The 23,561-nt window shown below is 43.6% G+C and overlaps 1 protein-coding gene across 1 annotated transcript; it reads right to left on the reverse strand.

Moving 5' to 3' along the window:
* Positions 1-6,922: 6,922 nt before the first annotated feature.
* On the reverse strand, positions 6,923-22,935 carry SCCRO (defective in cullin neddylation 1 domain containing SCCRO). Its single transcript, XM_053799920.1, has 5 exons — positions 22,870-22,935; positions 22,535-22,748; positions 12,826-12,994; positions 10,026-10,239; positions 6,923-7,519 (listed from the first exon to the last, which is right to left on the reverse strand). The coding sequence occupies exons 1-5, from the start codon at positions 22,870-22,872 to the stop codon at positions 7,346-7,348; spliced, it is 774 nt and encodes a 257-aa protein (XP_053655895.1). The 5' UTR covers positions 22,873-22,935; the 3' UTR covers positions 6,923-7,345.
* Positions 22,936-23,561: the final 626 nt, after the last annotated feature.

The following is a 23,561-nucleotide window of genomic DNA, read 5'->3' on the forward strand; positions in this document are numbered from 1 at the left end:
AACTATTGCCTTGTATGGACCAGTTGACCTACTGGACCATACTAGGTAGGTCATGGGTCTACTGGGCCTATCTAGGCCTCCTTGGATCAAAAGCTTTGCCTGGTGACATCACTGGATCAATTAAAACACCGGGTCAGTGTTTTAATGTTCAATAAAACAGGAAGTAATCAAAATGTTTTTTATTTACAACTGTTGAAAGTTAGGAGAGTATGGTCAGTGTTAGTTATGGTACCATGGTAGGTGGTACCATGGTAGGTGGTACCATCGTGGGTAGTACCTCAATGGTAGGTGGTACCATGATGGTGTGATACTTTGATGGTAGTGTGGCACCATGATAGTAGACATGGTACTATCAAGGGTATCATGTTACCATCAGGGGTATCATAATACTACCATGGTACCATCATTGGTATCATGATACCATTAGGTTATCATAATACTACCATGGTAACATTGTTGGTATCATGGTACCAAGCTCAAAATTCCTCAATAAAAATGGTAAGTAATAATGGGGCATAAAAAATGGGATTTTGATGTTTTAAAAACCATTTCAGGTTTAAAAACTTTAGTATGGGGGGGTCAGCAGAGGATTAAAAACCAGGTTAAACCTGATTTTATATTATCGGAGCAGTAAACCCACAAGCTGGTTTCAACACCAGGTTAAACCTCGTAGGTTTTTATAACTGTGTTGGGGGGGAGGGGGGTTACCAGTCATGGTTAACTGGTAAGCTCTTATAAAGTTCCCTGGAGTGGTTTTGACCATTCAGCTCTCCTACATTAGTTTTTAATTGGTCAGAGCTCCTGACAGACCAGTCAGCTCTTACAAAGCTCTCCTGACTCTCAGCTCAGCTTTATCAGTACAATTCCCTTTCAGTGTCAGCAACTGTCAGCAATTTGCCGCTGACTTCTACCCACACCCAAGAGATCGAGCTCAGCCTTTGTGTCCACCTGGCTGTGGATCAGTGGTTAATTTACTGTTTTGGTAACTGTGTCAATGTTTACTGTGGCTCAAAATTAACCTTGATAAGATTCAACTGTATATAGTGGAGTTTTATAAGAGGACTGACTGTACATTACAATCAAAACTAAGTGCTAAACCCATAAGTTACACAGACTGACTGACTATACAGAAGAGCTTTATAAGAACTGACTGCATATAGAGCTTTATAAGAGAGCAGACTGTTTACAGAGCAGCTTGCTGCACAACCATACAAAACTAGTAATGGCTAAAACACATCACACGGTAACGAAGAATGGGAAAACAGCAGTGTATTTGCCGGATGGTAGGAAACGGATGTCCAACGTACAGTCATATGCCAGTCATTTCGAACTACATCAAATTCCCCTTTAGGTCACCTTTGTAGAGTAAATTTCAGTTCAGCGAACATCATTACATCTGACTTGACGTCGCTCGGCAACGTCGCCTACATCATTTTTTTGTTATTCTTTAAAAATATGACTAAAGGTTTAGCAACAACTGTATTGTTTGGAGAGTTATATATGCCAGCTTTAAGGTGTTTGTCATTTTTAAGTCATTATGACTGCCTCCTGAATGGTCAGAGCAAATTGGTCGGTTACTGAATAGACGAGGGAGATCAAATTGGTCGGCACCCCAGGTTACATCACTGCTCTTGGAGCCAACTAGTGATGCACAGCAATGTATGACTGTATTGGACATCTGAAATTTGGTAACTAGTTGTATTGGCACACTGTTCCTGTGATGCTGAATTTCTGTTTATGGGGTCGATGTTATTTTTGGGAAGAGGGGTGGGAGTGGGGGTGGTGTGTGTGTGTGTGTGTGTGTGTGTGTGTGTGTGTGTGTGTGTGTGTGTGTGTGTGTGTGTGTGTGTGTGTGTGTGTGTGTGTGTGGTGTGTGTGGTGTGTGTGTGTGTGGTGTGTGTGTGTGTGTGTGTGTGTGTGTGTGTGTGTGTGTGTGTGTGTGTGTGTGTGTGTGTGTGTGTGTGTGTGTGTGTGTGTGTGTGTGTGTGTGTGTGTGTGTGTGTGGTGTGTGTGGTGTGTGTGGTGTGTGTGTGTGTGTGTGTGTGTGTGTGTGTGTGTGTGTGTGTGTGTGTGTGTGTGTGTGTGTGTGTGTGTGTGTGTGTGTGTGTGTGTGTGGGGTGTGTGTGTGTGTGGGGTGTGTGTGTGTGTGTGTGTGGGGTGTGTGTGTGTGGGGTGTGTGTGTGTGTGTGTGGGGTGTGTGTGTGTGTGGGGTGTGTGTGTGTGTGGGGTGTGTGTGTGTGTGTGTGGGGTGTGTGTGTGTGTGTGTGTGTGGGGTGTGTGTGTGTGTGTGTGTGTGTGGGGTGTGTGTGTGTGGGGTGTGTGTGTGTGGGGTGGGTGTGTGTGGGGTGTGTGTGGGGTGTGTGTCTGGGGTGTGTGGGGGGTGTGGGGGGGGTGTGGGGGGTGTGGGGGGTGTGGGGGGTGTGGGGGGTGTGGGGGGTGTGGGGGGTGTGTCAGCATAGTTGCTGATCCCTGTATTCCCAGTATTATATAGCATAGCATAAACCTCCCAACCGCAATCACTCACGCTCATCATCCAAAGCAAGTGTTAAGAGCTATCATTCCCGTAACACCCATAGTACGTACAGTAACCACAGTCAAATAATTTGCTACAATTGTGGTTTCCGTGGCCATATCGCTAGTAATTGTTATGCCAGTTACCCTAAGAAGCGTCGTACTGATGATGAGTACCAGTCAGATCTTCCCTACTGTACTCATCATAGAATTCATGGACATGATACATCTGAGTGCAATGCGCTCTACAATATGCGGTACTCTAGATCTTTCCATGGCCGTTCCAACCGCAGAGCCAGGAGAGGAAACAGACGTCGTGGTTCACAGTCTAATCAGAACCAGGCTCATTCTTCCAATTCGGGGGAATTAGAGCGCCCCAGTCAAACCGCCCAATGGTGACGGTAAGTGATAATGAGTACGCCATCCCCGTTCACAATTCCTTTGAAGCCTTAAGCAGTCTCGAGAATGACAATCCTGCTGATGATGTGGCTTCACACGTCTCTGACGTAGAGGAATTTGGGGATGAAGTAGAAGATGCTTTCTCCGATGATAACTCAACTTCCTGTTTGCATATGAGTTCTAATGCAACGATTGGTCCATTAGTACAAGCTTCTGTCCATAATGCGCCCGTTCATGTGTTCATGGACTCTGGTGCGCAAGTTAATATCATTAGGTCTAGCTTGTTTAAAGAGAAGCGGTTACGACGTATCCTCCTCGTTGAACCAACTACTGTAACCTTCCTTGGTGGAGTAGCTGGTTCTCTTCTGCGAGTCCGAGGTCAGACTTCACTCACCTTTACTATCCAAGGCAGAGACTTTACTGCTGTTTTTCTTGTTGTCGACCAGATTGCTTTCCCTGGTGACCTTCTTCTGGGATTTGCTTCCATGCGAGACTTACGCATTGTGCTCGACCCGTACCGATGGCATGCCCAAATAGATGACTTAATCGTTCCATTCTGGGGTTACCAGCTTGGATCAGAAATCTGTCATACTGCTGCAGAGTATGATGTACGCATTAAGTCCTTACAAGCCAATGCAATTTCCAGTAGCGTACCCAAGCGGTCAGGCACTGGTAATTCTGTCACTCCCATTAGTGTTCCACCTATACCTTCAGACTTGCAGGATAGTGTTCCGTTGCCTCAAGTGTCCGAGGACACTCAGACTGCCTTGAGTGCACAGCCTATCCCTGCAATGACTGCTAGTTCGAGTAGTAGTTTCTCCACAGGGGATGCCTTGTCAGAAAACGATTACTTGGAACTAGTAATGCCATCTCTTGTTGATGTCACATGCCGTTTGCAGAAAGACGTCTCTGTTGCGGCTAGTGCTCTCACTAGAGTGTCTGTTGTTGTTCCTAATGTTCCAGATGGTGATACCGTCCTAGTTGACAGTAATCAGTGCATTGTAAGAAGTTATTTCTCGAGTAACTTTCACATGTTAACGTTGTAAGTGTAGTTTCTTTATAGCTGATACCTCGTGTCACTGTGTGCGACTCAGATTGAATATCAGCATTGTTCACCGTGTTCATTTCTTTTCTCCTGTGTTTGCAGTTTGAGATAGTAGATTCGTTCTCCCTTGCTCATATTGCGTGTTATAGCGTTAATTTTTTTCAACCGGGGGGAGTCATCCACTCCACCGAGTTTGTTCTTTCCTCCAGTAAGGAAGAACTGTTACCTTTATTCCAGAACAAACAGCCTACTGGAAGGTTAGCCAGATGGACCTTGACTATCCAAGAGTTCAATCCCACTTTTGAAAATTTACCTGGCAAGTCAAATGTAGTCGCAGATGCTTTATCGCGACACGTTAGTGTAGTTACTGCAGATCCTCCATTTACTGTCGAGGATGTCAAAACTGCACAAAGACTAGATCCCTTGTGTTCTGGTGTGATTCGATTCCTGCTCCAGGAAGATCTTATTCTTACTGTGAAGCCACCAGCATCCATTAGTGACTTTGTAATGAGCCAAGAATTACTGTATCGAATAGTCGAGTTGAGTACTCCTAGCAGATGAATTAGTAATTCCACAGTCACTAGTGATTGTAGTTGTATCTTTTGTCAATTGTGTGTTTTATTATTAGCTGATCAGTTTGTCAGAAATTTTCGTGTTCACGTTCCCTCCGTATTCTGAGAATTAACAGTCTAGATTTGTGTGCACCGAATCTGTCTTTCTGTTAAATACTTCTTTGTATATAATTATTCTTCCTCAGAATCCGTAGAGTGCATGAATACAGATCGATCGATCAATTCCATCCATATTGTATAATGATTTGTTCTTATAGTTTGTAATGATTACGTTAACACCCATTACGTCAAAATCATGTTGTACCATCCATTAGTTCTAAGTTATATATGAATTTGTTATTGTATAGAATCAGCCCAGATCCGCCTGCCTGTTCAGCCTATAGTATAGTAGTGTATGTCGGGACGACATACGTAACATGACCGAGCTGTCAGCATAGTTGCTGATCCCTGTATTCCCAGTATTATATAGCATAGCATATTAGTATCATCCCTGTGCTTTAGACACGAGATCCCTCGTAGGCCTTTGGCTTTGTGTGACGTCATAGGGATACACATGGGCAGTGATCCCCCTGTCCCGTTCTCACTCAGCGGCAGACCGTCTAGGCGTAAACAGGCTAGGTAACTGTGGCTCCATCTCCCATCTCAGTCTGACAATATATCTACCATCCTACAAGTGTGTCTACTTTCAACCTGTGATATCTCCATTCAAGAACCCTTACGATAGGTGTGTGTGGGGTGTGTGTGGGGTGTGTGTGGGGTGTGTGTGGGGTGTGGTGTGTGTGTGTGTGTGGGGTGTGTGGGGGTGTGTGGGGTGTGTGTGGGGGGGGGGGGGGGGGGTGGGGGGGGGGGGGGGTGTTTGGGGGGTGTGTGGGGGGTGTGGGGGGTGTGTGGGGGGGGTGTGTGGGGTGTGTGTGGGGTGTGTGTGGGGTGTGTGTGGGGTGTGTGTGGGGTGTGTGTGGGGTGTGTGTGGGGTGTGTGTGGGGGGGTTGCAGGAGTTGAGTTATGGCTTGTGGCAATGCCTCTTTGGTTGCTACTAGGTCCTCTCTCTTCAGGGTCCACGAGCATTATCATACATCATCGTAAAGGGTGTGTGTGTGTGTGTGTGTGAGTGTATAAATGTGTTCATGCGCACGCCCACACATTTGCACACGCTTGTACAGTCTAACTCCCATGTATACACACACAAACGTGTACATTTCAATGTTTTAAATTCGAAACAGGAGCGACTCAAAACAAATTTTGTACAAAAAAGCCTAAGAAACACACAACTTTTGCCCCAAACGTAAATATAAAAATGAAACATGCTGAATGTCAATATATTTAACCAGTTCATTGAAAAATGTGTGACAAGCAGCACAAACGCCACTTTGAACCAGAAAAACAACAAACGACTGGTAAAACAGAGGTGTTTTAGTGGCTGCAGACACACGTGGAGCTGCCTCAACACTGCTCGGTGTTTTATGCTTTAAATCAGAAATTCCCGCATAAACATTTGTTTTCACACCATCGATTCCTATACTTTGGAGGAATACAAACACACCAAATGTGAATATAAAAATGTGACCTGTGGTAGCGTTTGGCTGTGTAATGCCCCTGGGACTCAGTGGATCGCTGTTTGGAAACAAGCGCACAGAAGCAAGTCTCCAAACAAAGTTCCATCGGAGGATGTTAGCTAACAAACAGGGATCGAACTCAAATGGCTGGAATTAGAGGACAAATTTGGCGTTTTCAAGCTGGTAAAATACAGAGCCATGTGTTTTAGTGTCCCTTGAGGTTAAAAAAAAAAACAGTGATAGTGACAGCATGATCCTGGGGGGGAGGGGGGGTTATAACACAAGGTGACAGTGATATCTCCACACCCCTGGGGTTATCACACAAGATGACAGTAACATCTCCACACCCCTGGGGTTATAACACAAGATGACAGTGACATCTCCACACCCCTGGGTTTATAACACAAGGTGACAGTGATATCTCCACACCCCTGGGGTTATAACAAGGTGACAGTGATATCTCCTCAACCCTGGGGTTATAACACAAGGTGACAGTGATATCTCCACACCCCTGGGGCTATAACACAAGGCAACAGTGATATCTCCACACCCCTGGGGCTATAACACAAGGTGACAGTGACATCTCCACACCCCTTGGGTTAAAATATAGAGCATCTAGTTACAGGCTCAGAGTAATACAGAAGACTCTGGTTACAGTAAACAAGCAAACTGACCATACTGTCCACTTTCCATGTCATAGTGGACTGCAACATGGGATAAAGTTGAAAAAAAGGATATTTCAGGCCTTGCAATAAGTTAAAAGCCAGTTGCCATTGCTTGCAACAGGCCCATACAAATCCCCAACCCACAGTGATTTTTTCTTGGGGTCGAGAATAACAAACTTGCATAATGTTCTTTTAATAGTAAATTCCAATCATAAAGGTCTTTATACAGTACGTCCTCGACTTACAAACACGTTGAAAATCTTCTGTATTGTGTATATCATTATAGCATTGCGTATATCATTATAGCATTGTGTATATCATATTATTATTATATACAGGAGGTCCCCAATGTGTTTTTAAATTGAGGACTTTCCGTATAAGCATCGAGAAACCACTGGCTTTAATGACTGGTCGATTTCTCCACGAATATTCAATTAAAAAAAGGCCGCGCCTCTTGCGACGCTGCACCCTGGTGGCCAAATGCGGAACCTTGGCCCTCGCGCTTCACTTTTTCCAAACGGCAAACATTCCACACACTGCGTTTGTAAAAACTAAGTTGTTGAGCTGAAATAAGAGTCCTAGAAATGCATCTCCCGGCCCCTAGATTTGCGTAGGATGGCCCGTGACGATGGGTCGTGCGTACTCCACGAAATCGTCGATTAGGACCGGCCACGCTCCCTCCTCGTCATAGTTGGACATGTCGTCGTTTATCATCAAGGCAAAGTCTAGTAGTAAGTTCCAAGTGTCCTTAGGTATGGACCTTTTGTGGTGTTCCTGCAACACAAGCAACACAAGTTTAAAGACTGAATATGTTAGTACTGATGGAACACGACTGATGTTCCTGCAACACTAGCAACACAAGTGTAAACATTAAACCTGTTTAACAACACAGATGTCTTGGTAGAATGCAACACAGTGCATCACTGCAATGTGTTGCTCCATTAGGATCCTGATGAGATGTTACAAGGGCAGGATGTTGCAGTGATTGCCCTTGCAACACTTTGTCCAGCATTGTGGGTAGATATGAACAATGTTATTACAGCATGAGTGTTCTTCTGAATGCTTTTTGTGTGTTCTCACTTGGAAATGATGGCCCTGAAGAGACTAAGTCGAACCATCATAAAGTCAAAATATCCTAAGTTGAACCATTGTAAAGTCAGGATATTTTGATTTCGATGGCTCAACTTAGGATATTTTAAGTTGAGCCATTGTAAAGTCAAAATATCCTAAGTTGAGCTATCATAAAGTCGAGTAGCACCTATACATGACTGGTTACAGCTCTGGACTGGTTCCCCGTGTCAGGCTAAATCTTTTCAAAAACTCAATGTACATAAAAGGGCCCAAAATCTGGAAATTTCTGCCAGAAATCTCCAGAACCACTGACTCCATCTTATCTCCTAAACCTATCCCAGCCCATCATAAGTACAAACTATACATGCATCTGCTCAACATGATTGGGGATCTCAATGCTGAAGTGGATAAAAATGTTGTGGAGAGAGTAGTAAGTAAATCTGGGGTGCCGGGGGTAGATGAAAATGGGGAGCCTTTAATTGAACTGTGTGTAGAAAGAGGTTTGGTAATAAGTAATACATATTTTATGAAAAAGAGGATAAATGAGTATACAAGGTATGATATAGCATGTAACGAAAGCAGTTTATGTACTGGTGGATAAAAGGTTAATGGGTAGACTTCAGGATGTACATGTTTATAAAGGGGCAATGGATATATTGGATAATTATTTAGTTGTAGCTACAGTTAGAGAAAGAGGTAGATGGGACAAAAGGAAAATGGCAACAGCAAGTTAGTTTATAAACTAAGGGAGGAGGAAGTTAAGGTAAGATACAAGCAACTATTGACAGAAAGGTAGGCTAGTGCAAATTTGGGTAGTGGGGGGAGGGGGGTGAAGAGGGGTGGGATGGGATAGTTTTAAAAATGCAATATTAGTATATGGGGCAGAAGTTTGTGGCTATAGGAAGGTGAGTGCAGGAGGAAAGAAATGATTTGTAGAATGAGGTAAAGGGTGTGATAAAAGAGAAAAAGGTAGATTATGAGAGGTTTTTACAAAGCAGAAGTGATATAAGAAGGGCAGAGCATATGGAGAGTAAAAGAAAGGTAAAGAGAGTGGTGAGAGTGCAAAAGGAGAGCAAATGATAGTGGGAGAGGCACTGTCAGCAAACTTTGCTGAGAATAAGAAAAAAATTTGGAATGAGATAAACAGGTTAAGTAAGCCGTGGGAACAAATGGAAAGTGTTGAGTGATGAAAGTTTTTTCTTTCTCTTCGGGTCACCTTGCCTTGGTGGGAAATAGCCGACATGTTAAAAAATAAAAAAGTAAAACATTATAATCAATACAGCCTCTCCTCACTTAACGACGGAGTTGCGTTCCTAAGACCACGTTGGTAAACGAATTCGTCACTAAGTGAGGAGCATACTATAATGGTAGTGGGTTTGTGTCAACCATCTTTGATAGTTTTAATGACACCTTTGCACCATTTATAACATTTCTGGTATATTTTTAAATGTTTATACAGTAGTGTACTGTATATTGTAATAAACAGAATAAAGGAAATCGGCTCTAATATACATTATTTAGGTTTGCATACAGGTCAGAGCCACTGTCGTAAGTCTAAGTCCTCGGCAAACGAGTATGTTGCTAAGTGAGGAGAGGCTGTATATACTTACTCTCAATATCTGTAATCCTCTCAAATATTAATCATACTATTGTGTCCACCTTAGGTTAATAATCAAAACTGTAATTCTTCTCTACCAAACTTATTAAAGCCATATAGCACGAACTAAAAGAATATTAAATTCTCTGGCATTCATTCTTACTCACCTAATGACCATATGTACAAAATTACTGCACTGTTATTGCCTTATTAATCTTAAGTTTGCCCAAAATGCTCTGCTCGCAAAGATGCTTTTGGCATGTACACCCAATTGTTATACTCCAGAGCACAAACATGCATCATGCTGAAATAAAATTATTATAATTCTTTACTCGGACTGAAATTCTTCACAATTTTCAGTCCGCTGTGTCTGGGTTGTGTACTGTCTTATAAAGCTCCTATGTGTGGTACGTTTTCTTATAAATGAAACTGAAAGATGCATTACAAGAATTAACTGTATATAGTGGAGCTTATAATATAACTGACTGTATATAGAGAAGCTTTATAAAAGAACTGACTATATATAGTGGAACTTTATAAGAGAACTGATTGTATAGAGGGGCTTTAAGAGAACAACCTCACACTAAACCCACAGGGGCACCCAGGACACACCTGCAGAAACTGGCACCAGAGATTAAGCAGTCTGAAGCGGCCCTGCAGGACAATATTCCAATAGGCCAGGGCCATGTCCAGGTCCAGGCCCTTCTGGCCAGGGTTCCTAGCATAGTTGAAGGTGAACTGGTAGAAGTCTTTGAACTTGACTGTGTCTCGAAGTTCATGTTCCAAGGTGGGTAACTTGTTTTTGACCTTGTCTATACTGTCACACCTGTGGTGAGGAAGGCAGTAAGTAGTAGTAGTAGGTAGTAGTAGCAGTACTAATAAAGTACTGTAGTAGTAGTAGTAGTAATAATAGTGATAGCACTGGTAGTATTAGTAGTACTGGTAGTAATATTATTATTACAGGCGAGTACAAGACATGAGTACAGTAGACCCTAATATTACAAGGATTTATTTGGCACGTTTTGGTTATTACATTATTGAATAATCGAGTCATAATATTATACAACACTTCGTAAAATTAACTTAACATGGTTCAGTTTGCAGGAGTGAAAAAAAATTTGGAGCGTCGCCCATGGGATATTTCCCTAGCTTAGGCCGCCACCTGGCTGTGGGCAAGACTACTGTCTCCGTGGGGACTGCACCAGGCGTCAAGGCAGCAAAGGATCACTTCCCCTTGCTCCTTTGTGGTAATGTGTCGGGTAATTTCAAGTGTAGGCCCATAGTTATTTACCGATCTAAAGAATCCTCGTGCTTTGAAAGGTGAAGATAAAAACACCTTACCAGTAATTTGGAGGTCAAACCAGTCAGCATGGATGACACAGGAAATATTTATTGACTGGTTAAGTATCACTTTATTCCTGAAGTCAAGTTTTACCTGCACATCAAGAACCTTACATTCAAGGCTCTCTTCATTCTTGATAATTCCCGTACTCATCCACAAGCTTGGCTGGATGTGACCCCACATGTAAATGTTGTATTTTTACCTCCAAATACAACATCTGTAATACAACCACAGGATCGGGGAGTTATTAAGTCATTCAAGTGTAACTACACAAAAAAGTTATGAGAAAACTTGTTGCATCAATGGACTCTGACTCCAACCTGGCAGTACCAAGCTTCTGAAATAATGTACAGGTCGGCCATCACTAATCCGGCAACCAGTTATCTGGTTCCATCAGTAATCTGGCACTAATTTCAGCTAGCATAATTTCAAATTTCATCATTATACTGACTCAAATTTCATCATTATACTAAGAAATTGTGCAGATGGTTGTAAACCCACAGCAACAAGCCAGTGGAGGAGAAAGCAGTGATGAAAATGAGGAAGATTTAGCAGTTTCTCTACTGAGACGCTAATGAAGTGTATTCTAACCTAACCACTCTGTAATCTGGCAAACTCCCTAATCCAGCACACTACAGGACCCAATGATGCCAGATTAGTGATGGCTGACCTGTATAATGTACTGCAGGCTAAAACTTATTATTATTATAATCATGGGGAGCACTAAACCTGCAGGATTATGCAGCACATGTGGGAGGACGGGGTGGAAGGTATTCAGGCTCAACTCAGGGAACTGGAGCACAGATCCAATTCCCTAGATCAAGAGCCCCTCACCAGCATCAAGGAACCTCCCTTGAGGGGGTGAGGTAAAAGAAGCCAGAGATCCATTACAGAATTTATGCACACTTCAATACAACCATAGACTTTAGTACCAGAACCTCAACCATCCACTTCTGCCAACAACCAACAACCATCTACCTCAGCCCAGTAGGGCCACACCATGCATCTCCAGTCTTCACAGTCATTGACATACACCAGCAACCACAATTTAAGGTAAATATTATTATTTCTGTTGCATTGTAGTCTTAAGCAACAAAGCATTATCATTTTTATTTTTATATTATATGGGTCTAAAAAAAAGTTATTTGGCTTTTTTTTTGTGGGGGAAGGGGGGGGGGGGGAGTCCCAGGAACGTAACCAAATTTTCTCCATAAGTTCTTCAGTTTATGTAACAACGATTCATCTCGCACAGCATTTTCAGGAACGTAACTACCGTTTAATATGAGGGTCTACTGCACATAATAACCAGGAGGTACAAAAACTACCTCCAGTACTGTAACATTCTCACTATCTTTCAGAGTACTGGTACTGTACTTCCCACCTCCAGTACTGTAACATTCTCACTCACCCTTCAGAGTACTGGTACTGTAATTCCCACCTCCAGTACTGTAACATTCTCACTCATCCTTCAGAGTACTGGTACTGTACTTCCTACCTTCAGTACTGTCACATCCTCACTCATCCTTCAGAGTACTGGTACTGTACTTCCCACCTCCAGTACTGCAACATCCTCACTCATCCTTCAGAGTACTGGTACTGTACTTCCCACCTCCAGTACTGTAACATCCTCACTCATCCTTCAAAGTACTGGTACTGTACTTCCCACCTCCAGTACTGTAACATTCTCACTCATCCTTCAGAGTACTGGTACTGTACTTCCCACCTCCAGTACTGTAACATCCTCACTCATCCTTCAAAGTACTGGTACTGTACTTCCCACCTCCAGTACTGTCACATCCTCACTCATCCTTCAAAGTACTGGTACTGTACTTTCCACCTCCAGTACTGTAACATCCTCACTCATCCTTCAAAGTACTGGTACTGTACTTCCCACCTCCAGTACTGTAACATCCTCACTCATCCTTCAGAGCGCTGGTACTGTACTTACCGCTCCCCAGGATGCGATCCACAACAGTTTATTAACACCCAGGCACCTACTTACCCCAAACGAACACTACAAAACACACACCAACCACAATGCATACACACACACCCTAGATGCACACTGACCCTAGCTCGGTAAATCCCGTCATAAATTCGTCGCGCGTAAATTCACACTGTGTGGCAGCACGCAGCTTCCACGCAAGGATCAGCACTAAGCGCGAATCGGGAGATAAATCCAGGTCGTCTAGTAGTCGCATCACACCGTCAACCAGGATTTTATTCGGTTCACTCGCATCTGCAAACAAAGAAGCTGGTTAGTGTTGTTGTAGGGTTAAGGTTGGTCTAGGCTTGCCAGAAATGATTTACATTGCTATAGGCATGTTACCCATCACTGTACATTGTATCATGTCAACCATCACTGTACACTATCGTGTCAACCATCACTGTACATTGTACCAAGTCAACCATCACTGTACAAGCACTGTATTATGTCAACCATCACTGTACAAGCATTGTATCATGTCAACCATCACTGTACAAGCATTGTATCATGTCAACCATCACTGTACAAGCATTGTATCATGTCAACCATCACTGTACAAGCATTGTATCATGTCAACCATCACTGTACAAGCATTGTATTGTGTCAACCATCACTGTACAAGCACTATCATGTCAACCATCACTGTACAAGCACTATCATGTCAACCATCACTGTACAAGCACTATCATGTCAACCATCACTGTACAAGCACTATCATGTCAACCATCACTGTACAAGCACTATCATGTCAACCATCACTGTACATTGTATCATGTCAACCATCACTGTACATTGTATCATGTCAACCATCACTGTACATTGTATCATGTCAACCATCACTGTACATTGTATCATGTCAACCATCACTGTACATTGTATCATGTCATCACTGTACAAGTACTGTACCATGTCAATCATCACTGTACAAGCATTGTATTGTGTCAAGCATCACTGTACAAGTACTATCATGTCAACCATCACTGTACAAGCACTATCATGTCAACCATCACTGTACATTGTATCATGTCAACCATCACTGTACAAGCACTGTATTGTGTCAAGCATCACTGTACAAGTACTATCATGTCAACCATCACTGTACAAGCACTATCATGTCAACCATCACTGTACAAGCACTATCATGTCAACCATCACTGTACAAGCACTATCATGTCAAGCATCAATGTACAAGCACTATCATGTCAAGCATCAATGTACAAGCACTATCATGTCAAGCATCAATGTACAAGCACTATCATGTCAAGCATCAATGTACAAGCACTATCATGTCAAGCATCAGTGTACAAGCACTATCATGTCAAGCATCAGTGTACAAGCACTATCATGTCAAGCATCAATGTACAAGCACTATCATGTCAAGCATCAGTGTACAAGCACTATCATATCAAGCATCAGTGTACAAGCACTATCATGTCAAGCATCAATGTACAAGCACTATGTCAAGCATCAATGTACAAGCACTATCATGTCAAGCATCAATGTACAAGCACTATCATGTCAAGCATCAATGTACAAGCACTATCATGTCAAGCATCAATGTACAAGCAATGTTATGTCAAGCATCACTACAGTGTATTGTGTAATATAAGGAGAGGCCAGGGGTATCTGGGGAGGCCAGGGGTATCTGGGGAGGCCTGGGGTATCTGGGGAGGCCTGGGGTATCTGGGGAGGCCTGGGGTATCTGGGGAGGCCTGGGGTATCCAGGGAGGCCGGGCGAATCTGGGGAGGCCTGGGGTATCCAGGGAGGCCTGGGGTATCTGGGGAGGCCTGGTGTATCTGGGGAGGCCAGGGGTATCTGGGGAGGCCTGGGGTATCTGGGGAGGCCAGGGGTATCTGGGGAGGCCTGGGGTATCTGGGGAGGCCTGGGGTATCTGGGGAGGCCTGGGGTATCTGGGGAGGCCTGGGGTATCTGGGGAGGCCTGGGGTATCTGGGGAGGCCTGGGGTATCTGGGGAGGCCTGGGGTATCTGGGGAGGCCTGGGGTAGCGGGGGCGGCCTGGGGTATCGGGGGAGGCCAGGGGTATCTGGGTAGGCCTGGGGTATCTGGGGAGGCCTGGGGTATCTGGGGAGGCCTGGGGTATCCAGGGAGGCCTGGGGTATCCAGGGAGGCCTGGGGTATCTGGGGAGGCCAGGGGTATCTGGGGAGGCCAGGGGTATCTGGGGAGGCCTGGGGTATCTGGGGAGGCCAGGGGTATCTGGGGAGGCCTGCGGTATCTGGGGAGGCCTGGGGTATCTGGGGAGGCCTGGGGTATCCAGGGAGGCCTGGGGTATCCAGGGAGGCCTGGGGTATCTAGGGAGGCCTGGGGTATCTGGGGAGGGCTGGGGTATCTGGGGAGGGCTGGGGTATCTGGGGAGGCCTGGGGTATCTGGGGAGGCCTGCGGTATCTGGGGAGGCCAGGGGTATCTGGGGAGGCCTGGGGTATCTGGGGAGGCCTGGGGTATCTGGGGAGGCCTGGGGTATCTGGGGAGGCCTGAGGTATCTGGGGAGGCCTGGGGTATCTGGGGAGGCCTGGGGTATCTGGGGAGGCCTGGGGTATCTGGGGAGGCCTGGGGTATCTGGGGAGGCCAGGGGTATCTGGGGAGGCCTGAGGTATCTGGGGAGGCCTGGGCTATCTGGGGAGGCCTGGGGTATCTGGGGAGGCCAGGGGTATCTGGGGAGGCCTGGGGTATCTGGGAAGGCCTGGGGTATCTGGGGAGGCCTGGGGTATCTGGGGAGGCCTGGGGTATCTGAGGAGGCCTGGGGTATCTGGGGAGGCCGGGGGTATCTGGGGAGGCCAGGGGTATCTGGGGAGGCCAGGGGTATCTGGGGAGGCCTGGGGTATCTGGGGAGGCCTGGGGTATCTGGGGAGGCCTGGGGTATCCAGGGAGGCCTGGGTCATCTGGGGAGCCCTAAGGAGGCCTGGGGTATCTGGGGAGGCCTAGGGAGGCCTGGGGTATCTGGGGAGGCCTAGGGAGGCCTGGGGTATCTGGGGCGGCCTTGGGAGGCCTGGGGTATCTGGGGAGACCTAGGGAGGCCTGGGGAGGCCTGGGGTATCCAGGGAGGCCTGGGTCATCTAGGGAGCCCTAAGGAGGCCTGGGGTATCTGGGGAGACCTGGGGTATCTGGGGAGGCCTAGGGAGGCCTGGGGTATCTGGGGAGGCCAAGGGAGGCCTGGGGTATCTGGGGAGGCCTAGGGAGGCCTGGGGTATCTGGGGAGACCTAGGGAGGCCTGGGGAGGCCTGGGGTATCCAGGGAGGCCTGGGTCATCTAGGGAGCCCTAAGGAGGCCTGGGGTATCTGGGGAGACCTGGGGTATCTGGGGAGGCCTAGGGAGGCCTGGGGTATCTGCGGAGGCCAAGGGAGGCCTGGGGTATCTGGGGAGGCCTAGGGAGGCCTGGGGTATCTGGGGAGACCTAGGGAGGCCTGGGGTATCTGGGGAGGCCTTGGGAGGCCTGGGGTATCTGGGGAGACCTAGGGAGGCCTGGGGTATCTGGGGAGGCCTGGGGTATCTGGGGAGGCCTGGGGTATCTGGGGAGGCCTGGGGTATCTGGGGAGGCCTAGGGAGGCCTGGGGTATCTGGGGATATGACTAATGAACAAATGTTTTAGTGCCAGCAATGTCTACATTGTTTATTCTGGATTATTTTTAAATTCACATTTTTTAATTTTGAGTGAAACTGGACTAATTATCAACTTCTGACCACTTTACTGGGTAGGTGAAATAGTCAAATGGGCAATTTATTGTGTTCACAAAATAGCTAAGAATTTGGTCAACTGGAACAATATAACTGGCCTAAAATAGTCTTCAAAGTGGGCAAAATCACCAGTGCATATACATGGCCCAGATGGCTAACTTTGTACCAGCGTAATTCCCTAGGTTTACCATCAAATTTCATATTTCTGGCTTCCTCAGGCCTCTTTAGCCTTCCTAGGCCTCTCCAGGGCTCCCTGGACCTCTGCAGGCCTCCCCTAGCCTCTCCAGACCTCCCCTGGCCTCTCCAGACCTCCCCTGGCCTCCCCTAGCCTCTCCAGACCTCCCCTAGCCTCTCCAGACCTCCCCTAGCCTTTCCAGACCTCCCCTGGCCTCTCCAGACCTCCCCTGGCCTCCCAGGCCTCCTCAGTTTGCCTTTCACTTTGAATATCACAAAAAATTAAAGACATAAACCCTATTTCTTGGATAAAAATGTAACCATGAATGACTGGTAGTGTTTATGGCATCCCATATAGTAGAGAACTATAATATTTTGTCGTCTTCATAAAAGGGACACCCTCTATTACTCCATTATATGGAAGGTTTACACTATTATCTATTAGTTCCTTACACGTAAGGCTTACACCATTATCGACAATCAAACACAAAGTAAATCTAAGCCAAAAAAGTTCAATGTAAGCCAAAAAAAGTTCAATCCAAGCCAAAAAAGTTCAATCCAAGCCAAAAAAGTTCAATACAAGCCAAAAAAGTTCAATCCAAGCCAAAAAAGTTCAATCCAAGCCAAAAAAAGTTCAATCCAAGCCAAAAAAACGTTCAATCTAAGCCAAAAAAAGTTCAATCCAAGCCAAAAAAGTTCAACCAGCCAAAAAAGTTCAATCCAAGCCAAAAAAGTTCAATCCAAGCCAAAAAAGTTCAATCCAAGCCAAAAAAACGTTCAATCTAAGCCAAAAAAAGTTCATTACAAGCCAAAATAAAGGTCACAACCAAAATAAATGTCACAACCAAAATAATTGTCACAACCAAAATAAAGGTCACAACCAAAATAAAGGTCACAACCAAAATAAAGGTCACAACCAAAATAAAGGTCACAACCAAAATAAAGGTCACAACCAAAATAAAGGTCACAACCAAAATAAAGGTCACAACCAAAATAAAGGTCACAACCAAAATAAAGGTCACAACCAAAATAATCAGAGAAAATGTAAGTTTGTTATACCTTTGTACTATAACAGAGGTGCTATAAATGTTTATAATTACATATTCCAGAGGTATGTTGTACCTTTGTACTGTTATAGAGGTGCTATGTCTAATTATTTCATATTTTAGTGGTACCTTTGTATCAGCTATATAGGTGTTGTAGCTGTTGTACCTTTGTATCAGCTATATGTGTTGTAGCTGTTGTACCTTTGTATCAGCTATATAGGTGTTGTAGCTGTTGTACCTTTGTATCAGCTATAAAGGTGTTGTAGCTGCTGTTGTACTTTTGTATCAGCTATAAAGGTGTTGTAGCTGCTGTTATACCTTTGTATCAGCTATATAGGTGTTGTAACTGCTGTTGTACCTTTGTATCAGTTACAGAGGTGTTGGAACTGCTGTTGTACTTTTGTATCAGTTACAGAGGTGTTGTAACTGCTGTTGTACCTTTGTATCAGTTACAGAGGTGTTGTAACTGCTGTTGTACCTTTGTATCAGTTACAGAGGTGTTGTAACTGTTGTACCTTTGTATCAGTTGCAGAGGTGTTGTAACTGCTGTTGTACCTTTGTATCAGTTACAGATGTGTTGTAGCTGCTGTTGTACCTTTGTATCAGTTACAGAGGTGTTGTAGCTGCTGTTGTACATTTGTATCAGTTACAGAGGTGTTGTAACTGTTGTACCTTTGTATCAGTTACAGAGGTGTTGTAACTTGTTGTTGTACCTTTGTATCAGTTACAGAGGTGTTGTAACTGCTGTTGTACCTTTGTATCAGTTACAGAGTTGTAGCTGTTGTACCTTTGTATCAGTTACAGAGGTGTTGTAGCTGCTGTTGTACCTTTGTATCAGTTACAGAGGTGTTGTAGCTGCTGCTGTACCTTTGTATCAGTTACAGAGGAGTAACTGCTATTGTACCTTTGTATCAGTTACAGAGGTGTTGTAACTGCTGTTGTACCTTTGTATCAGTTACAGAGGTGTTGTAGCTGCTGTTGTACCTTTGTATCAGTTAGAGGTGTTGTAGCTGCTGTTGTACCTTTGTATCAGTTACAGATGTGTTGTAGCTGCTGTTGTACCTTTGTATCAGTTACAGAGGTGTTGTAGCTGCTGTTGTACCTTTGTATCAGTTACAGAGGTGTTGTAGCTGCTGTTGTACCTTTGTATCAGTTACAGAGGTGTTGTAACTGTTGTACCTTTGTATCAGTTACAGAGGTGTTGTAACTGCTGTTGTACCTTTGTATCAGTTACAGAGTTGTAGCTGTTGTACCTTTGTATCAGTTACAGAGGTGTTGTAGCTGCTGTTGTACCTTTGTATCAGTTACAGAGGTGTTGTAACTGCTGTTGTACCTTTGTATCAGTTACAGAGGTGTTGTAACTGCTGTTGTACCTTTGTATCAGTTACAGAGGTGTTGTAGCTGCTGTTGTACCTTTGTATCAGTTACAGAGGTGTTGTAGCTGCTGTTGTACCTTTGTATCAGTTACAGAGGTGTTGTAGCTGCTGTTGTACCTTTGTATCAGTTACAGATGTGTTGTAGCTGCTGTTGTACCTTTGTATCAGTTACAGAGGTGTTGTAGCTGCTGTTGTACCTTTGTATCAGTTACAGAGGTGTTGTAGCTGCTGTTGTACCTTTGTATCAGTTACAGAGGTGTTGTAGCTGCTGTTGTACCTTTGTATCAGTTACAGAGGTATTGTAGCTGCTGTTGTACCTTTGTATCAGTTACAGATGTGTTGTAGCTGCTGTTGTACCTTTGTATCAGTTACAGAGGTGTTGTAACTGCTATTGTACCTTTGTATCAGTTACAGAGGTGTTGTAACTGCTGTTGTACCTTTGTATCAGTTACAGAGGTGTTGTAGCTGCTGGTGTACCTTTGTATCAGTTACAGAGGTGTTGTAACTGCTATTGTACCTTTGTATCAGTTACAGAGGTGTTGTAACTGCTGTTGTACCTTTGTATCAGTTACAGAGGTGTTGTAGCTGCTGGTGTACCTTTGTATCAGTTAGAGGTGTTGTAGCTGCTGTTGTACCTTTGTATCAGTTACAGATGTGTTGTAGCTGTTGTACCTTTGTATCAGTTACAGAGGTGTTGTAGCTGCTGTTGTACCTTTGTATCAGTTACAGAGGTGTTGTAGCTGCTGTTGTACCTTTGTATCAGTTACAGAGGTGTTGTAGCTGCTGTTGTACCTTTGTATCAGTTACAGAGGTATTGTAGCTGCTGTTGTACCTTTCTATCAGTTACAGATGTGTTGTAGCTGCTGTTGTACCTTTGTATCAGTTACAGAGGTGTTGTAACTGTTGTACCTTTGTATCAGTTACAGAGGTGTTGTAGCTGCTGTTGTACCTTTGTATCATTTAGAGGTGTTGTAGCTGCTGTTGTACCTTTGTATCAGTTACAGAGGTGTTGTAGCTGCTGTTGTACCTTTGTATCAGTTACAGAGGTGTTGTAGCTGCTGTTGTACCTTTGTATCAGTTACAGAGGTGTTGTAGCTGCTATTGTACCTTTGTATCAGTTACAGAGGTGTTGTAGCTGCTGTTGTACCTTTGTATCAGTTACAGAGGTGTTGTAGCTGCTGTTGTACCTTTGTATCAGTTACAGAGGTGTTGTAGCTGCTGTTGTACCTTTGTATCAGTTACAGAGGTGTTGTAACTGCTATTGTACCTTTGTATCAGTTACAGAGGTGTTGTAGCTGCTGTTGTACCTTTGTGTCAGTTACAGAGGTGTTGTAGCTGCTGTTGTACCTTTGTATCAGTTACAGAGTTGTAACTGTTGTTGTACCTTTGTATCAGTTAGAGGTGTTGTAACTGTTGTTGTACCTTTGTATCAGTTACAGAGGTGTTGTAACTGTTGTTGTACCTTTGTATCAGTTACAGAGGTGTTGTAACTGTTGTTGTACCTTTGTATCAGTTACAGAGGTGTTGTAACTGTTGTTGTACCTTTGTATCAGTTACAGAGGTGTTGTAACTGTTGTTGTACCTTTGTATCAGTTACAGAGGTGTTGTAGCTGTTGTTGTACCTTTGTATCAGTTACAGAGGTGTAGCTGCTGTTGTACCTTTGTATCAGTTACAGAGGTGTTGTAACTGTTGTTGTACCTTTGTATCAGTTAGAGGTGTTGTAGCTGTTGTTGTACCTTTGTATCAGTTACAGAGGTGTTGTAGCTGCTGTTGTACCTTTGTATCAGTTACAGAGGTGTTGTAGCTGTTGTTGTACCTTTGTATCAGTTACAGAGGTGTAGCTGTTGTTGTACCTTTGTATCAGTTACAGAGGTGTTGTAACTGTTGTTGTACCTTTGTATCAGTTACAGAGGTGTTGTAGCTGTTGTACCTTTGTATCAGTTACAGAGGTGTTGTAGCTGCTGTTGTACCTTTGTATCAGTTACAGAGGTGTTGTAGCTGCTGTTGTACCTTTGTATCAGTTAGAGGTGTTGTAGCTGTTGTACCTTTGTATCAGTTACAGAGGTGTTGTAACTGTTGTTGTACCTTTGTATCAGTTACAGAGGTGTTGTAACTGTTGTTGCACCTTTGTATCAGTTACTGAGGTGTTGTAGCTGTTGTACCTTTGTATCAGTTACAGAGGTGTTGTAGCTGCTGTTGTACCTTTGTATCAGTTACAGAGGTGTTGTAGCTGTTGTACCTTTGTATCAGTTACAGAGGTGTTGTAGGTGTTGTTGTACCTTTGTATCAGTTACAGAGGTGTAGCTGTTGTACCTTTGTATCAGTTACAGAGGTGTTGTAACTGTTGTTGTACCTTTGTATCAGTTACAGAGGTGTTGTAGCTGCTGTTGTACCTTTGTATCAGTTACAGAGGTGTTGTAGCTGTTGTTGTACCTTTGTATCAGTTACAGAGGTGTTGTAACTGCTGTTGTACCATTGTATCAGTTACAGAGGTGTTGTAACTGCTGTTGTACCTTTGTATCAGTAACAGAGGTGTTGTAGCTGCTGTTGTACCTTTGTATCAGTTACAGAGGTGTTGTAGCTGCTGTTGTACCTTTGTATCAGTTAGAGGTGTTGTAGCTGTTGTACCTTTGTATCAGTTACAGAGGTGTTGTAGCTGCTATTGTACCTTTGTATCAGTTACAGAGGTGTTGTAGCTGCTATTGTACCTTTGTATCAGTTACAGAGGTGTTGTAGCTGCTGTTGTACCTTTGTATCAGTTACAGAGGTGTTGTAGCTGCTGTTGTACCTTTGTATCAGTTACAGAGGTGTTGTAGCTGCTGTTGTACCTTTGTATCAGTTACAGAGGTGTTGTAGCTGTTGTTGTACCTTTGTATCAGTTACAGAGGTGTTGTAACTGCTGTTGTACCTTTGTATCAGTTACAGAGGTGTTGTAACTGTTGTACCTTTGTATCAGTTACAGAGGTGTTGTAGCTGTTGTTGTACCTTTGTATCAGTTACAGAGGTGTTGTAACTGCTGTTGTACCTTTGTATCAGTTACAGAGGTGTTGTAGGTGTTGTTGTACCTTTGTATCAGTTACAGAGGTGTTGTAACTGTTGTTGTACCTTTGTATCAGTTACAGAGGTGTTGTAGCTGCTGTTAATATATAATATTTCAACTGAAAAATAAAAATTCAGATTTTTTTTAAATTCCAACGTAAGGAAAAGTGTGGTAGTTTTTTGTACCTTTGTACCTGTTACAAAGGTGTTCTTAGTTTATATTTTGCATAATACGATTTATTAAGTAAAATATATTTATTTCAAATGGAAAACAAAATATCAGTAATTATAAAAGGTGTGCTAGTGTTTTGTACCTTTGTACCTGTTACAAAGGTGTCATAGGTTAATTTATACACATTTTACATAATAAAATAAGTTAATAACAGAAATATTTGAACTGGAAAACAAAGTATCAGAATTTTTAAAAAATTGAAGGTAAGGAAGAGAGGAAAGGTGTTGTGTACCTTTGTATCTGTTATAGAGGTGTTCTAGCTTCTTCTTGTCGACTGATGGCCGCTGTTCTCTGTAATACAAGTCAGGGTTCTGGAAGAAGTTGTCAGAAGCCAGTTCCAGTTTCCAGTCATTCTGAGCCAGGCAGAAAATAGCAGTTTTCTCGCCCGCCTGAGTGAAGGATATAAACTGCTTTACTTTCTCTTTCTGGGCTGATTTTAGCTTGTGCTGCGGGAGAGAAGGAGAAGGGGCGTGTTAGGCGTGTGTGTGCGGGCGTGGGTGGGCGTGGGACGGCGGGAAGGGGGTGAAATAAAGGGAAAATAGGGAGGTTTGGTCGCCCCTGACTCACCATTGCTACAGCTGATCAGGAAACTAAACAATGATGGTGCGCATGCGCTAACTTGCTGCAGTTTCCATACATCGCCACCATCATTAACTTTATCACTTTATTATTCATTTATCACACATTTTTCACACTTTACTCCTCCATCAAGAAGAGTTTCGGTTTTAATTAAGTATCTTTTAAATGCACTAAACTGGGGATTTATTAACGAAATAACCCGATAAAAGAAAATATAAAATATGTACCTGGGAACTAATAATACCTCCATGCACCACCACCATTTCCATCTTTATAACCTTTTTAGCCCTTAAAAAATTCATAATTATTATTCAACATCACATAAATCACTTTGATTTAAATTTTCCATCATTGTAATATGCTATTATACATATTTATTAAGGCAATTGGCCTCTAAAATTAAATATAAAATATTAACTTAACAACTTTTCCACCAATATCGACACATTCCGAAATGCAAATATTTAGTAAATATTGTTATTCAGCTGGATTTTCTTGTTATTTAATCCATGTATCTAGAAAAAAAGTAAGTTAATTTAAATATAAGCGGCTCCTAGTGCGTTATCTAATATGACGGGACGTTATGGAGGACCACAATGGAAACAAGCTACTTTGATTTATTTTGGGTTATCCTGGATAAATCACACTTATGTTACTATGTATACTAATTTTTTTATTTA

This window comes from Cherax quadricarinatus, chromosome 3 (genome assembly GCF_038502225.1).
Source record: "Cherax quadricarinatus isolate ZL_2023a chromosome 3, ASM3850222v1, whole genome shotgun sequence".
Taxonomy (NCBI): domain Eukaryota; kingdom Metazoa; phylum Arthropoda; class Malacostraca; order Decapoda; family Parastacidae; genus Cherax; species Cherax quadricarinatus.

Bases quoted from the DNA above. Each gene is read 5' to 3' on its own strand.
- SCCRO (XM_053799920.1), bottom strand. The intron at 12,995-22,534 runs GTACACAACACC...CTTTGTTTGCAG, and splicing joins CCTCTATAACAGATACAAAG to ATGCGAGTGAACCGAATAAA. The intron at 7,520-10,025 runs GTGTGTCCTGGG...CTTGTGTTGCAG, and splicing joins TCTGGTGCCAGTTTCTGCAG to GAACACCACAAAAGGTCCAT.